This window comes from Dendroctonus ponderosae, unplaced genomic scaffold (assembly GCF_020466585.1).
Source record: "Dendroctonus ponderosae isolate FM_Combo_2020 unplaced genomic scaffold, Dpon_F_20191213v2 Dpon_F_20191213_6, whole genome shotgun sequence".
NCBI classification, from domain to species: Eukaryota; Metazoa; Arthropoda; class Insecta; order Coleoptera; family Curculionidae; genus Dendroctonus; species Dendroctonus ponderosae.
The window spans coordinates 596109-598359 of record NW_026018814.1 but is presented as its reverse complement, the minus strand read 5'-3'; the positions used below and the strand labels follow the sequence as shown (position 1 = coordinate 598359).

The 2251-nt window shown below is 35.4% G+C and overlaps 2 protein-coding genes across 2 annotated transcripts in view; both read right to left on the bottom strand.

Annotated features, from left to right (window-relative positions):
- The window catches only part of LOC109542337 (pikachurin), a gene marked incomplete at its 5' end in the record, with an annotated part of 3883 nt that extends 2055 nt beyond the window's left edge, over positions 1-1828 (bottom strand). Inside the window, 1 exon segment of the mRNA XM_048667469.1 lies at positions 1686-1828. Coding sequence (XP_048523426.1) covers positions 1686-1828 — 143 coding nt within the window.
- Positions 1-2251, bottom strand: part of LOC109542335 — a 57564-nt gene that overhangs the window by 46608 nt on the left and 8705 nt on the right. The gene's annotated exons all lie outside the window — the stretch shown is intronic.

Sequence of the window (2251 nt, the reverse complement as noted above, 5' to 3'; positions counted from 1 at the left end):
ACAATCGATGTTGTGCAACAAAATTGTGCCTAAGATCCACTACAATAAAGTTTTTGAAAAACTGTTGGACCTATTTTAAATCGCCTGATTGATTGTGGAAGCAAATTCGTATCAAGAAAAGATTAAATTAAATTAAATCGTATCGATACAATCCCGGTACCGATTCTCTATGTCTTACTCTCCATCTGTAGTCCAGATGTTGCCCAGATGATGTCAATTTGCATTGCATTGCATGATTCGGTAAAATATTATTACCTACTTGTTTAGTGATTTTCATCGGAGACAATTGTTAAACCAGATGTTGAGCAAATATTTTCTAAACAAAGCAGGGTCAATTTATGAAAAAGGCTCAAGATTAAGGGCAAATAAAGTGTCACAACTATTATTAATAGCTTTTAATGCAATAATATGTCCTATTATTTGTTATTTTATTTCGTATCAACAAATTATCAATATTTAGATATCTATTTTGTAATCTTTCATATTTGAGATAAAATGATAAACATCATTACTGTTTTGTAATAATATATAATAAATATGTTTTGAATTTAATTGAAAAATAATTTGAGTTTACCTCGGTTATTTCAGAAAACATGAGTAGCGTCTTCTTATTTTCTATCCCGCAACGCATTCTTGAGGTTAAGACGATACGAATCTCTCTTCAGCTTATAGTTGCAAAATATGTAAAACGAATTTATTGGGGCTTATTTTCAATTCTCTATATTATTTCTATGATTGATTGTGTTTACCACGCTTAAAAATGGATTTTTTCCATTCATATACCCTTTGATTCCTTTATGATTACATTTTCTCAATTTAGTTTAATTTTTTTAGCCTTGGATTAGTTCAGTAAGAATTTTTTCTTTCAACATACGCGCGATGGTTTACATTATGTATACATATAGTGTGCCAAGTGTATCCTGTCACTATAGCTCTTCCTCGTTTTACCGTCTATTTTAAACAGATAGAACGTGTTTCAATCACCAAAATTAATTGATTTTTTAGTCCTATTCAGATACAAGTTGTAGCAGACGTTCATGAAGAACATACACAAGAGCAGTCCCAAAAACATGCTACAATGCGAACAGTATTAAGTAATGCTGAACGCCAAAAACGATTTTGTGCTAAAAAAAGGGCATTAAGTAATAGATCAACTCAAAGTAGCTTCCATCAACCACGAACTAATGCTGAACGTCAAAGATTCTCCAAAGCAAATAAGAAATTACGACTAAAAAATACAGAAACTCAAGAAGAAGAGTTTACACAGACCCGAGAAGAGCAGTATGTACAACATCTCGTTAAAGAATGTTAAATGTTGCAAATAAAAAAGATATTTTACATTGAAAAGGAAATTAAATTAAATTTTACCTATTCCTGATCCATTTATAAATTATTAGACTAACAAGAATATTAAAATTACAAAATAAAATTATTATTGACATCATAATTTATGAAGGTATCACTTCTGTCGAGCGTCCCGTGACGCACACCATTTTTTATACTCTAAACCTGCAGAGGCATCAAAATGGCAACAAATAGGATCAAGGAAACTTTGAAGAAGAACAGCAAAAAACGAGTGGAGGTTTCCGAGAATATTCGCGTTCGGAAAAGACACCGATGGCCACCCAATATTGACTATGGATTCCCCATTTGAGTCTGTTTATTCATTGGCTAATGGAACTTACTTGCAAGTGAAATAGTCCATTTCCGGCACACATTCTCCATCTTCGCCGCATGGTTTGGCCACACAAGGATGCGGACAGTTGTCCACATTGGCCCCACCTAGAGCTTCGGCCAATATAGCGACCGATCGCCCATTGATTTGAACCTGCAAAAAATTTAATTCCACAATTATTCGGCCAATTAATGTGAGCTCCTGGACGAGCCAGGCGTAGTTTGTCTTCATCTCCACCCAATGCGGCGGAATAATTAAGTCTGAATGGGTTGCATAATCAGCGCTAAAGGGCCAATCAGAAACAGATTCAGCTCCAGTGAATAGTAATGGGGTCAGCACTACCCTCGCTGCCTTAATAAATGTCTGATTGCACCATTTTGAGCTGATCCGCATGTGTGTTTGTTTGGCAAAATGTTCGGACTCGAGAATTTTTGAAACTAATGGGTTTTTAACCCGTCGTCCGGTAGAATTTCTTCTCGACGTTTCGCAAGCACGAGTGGCTTGCATCTTCAGAAGTGGTTTGCTTGAACGCTTACACTGTTCTCATCAGAACCCGCGTTCAGTTCTTCCGCAGAA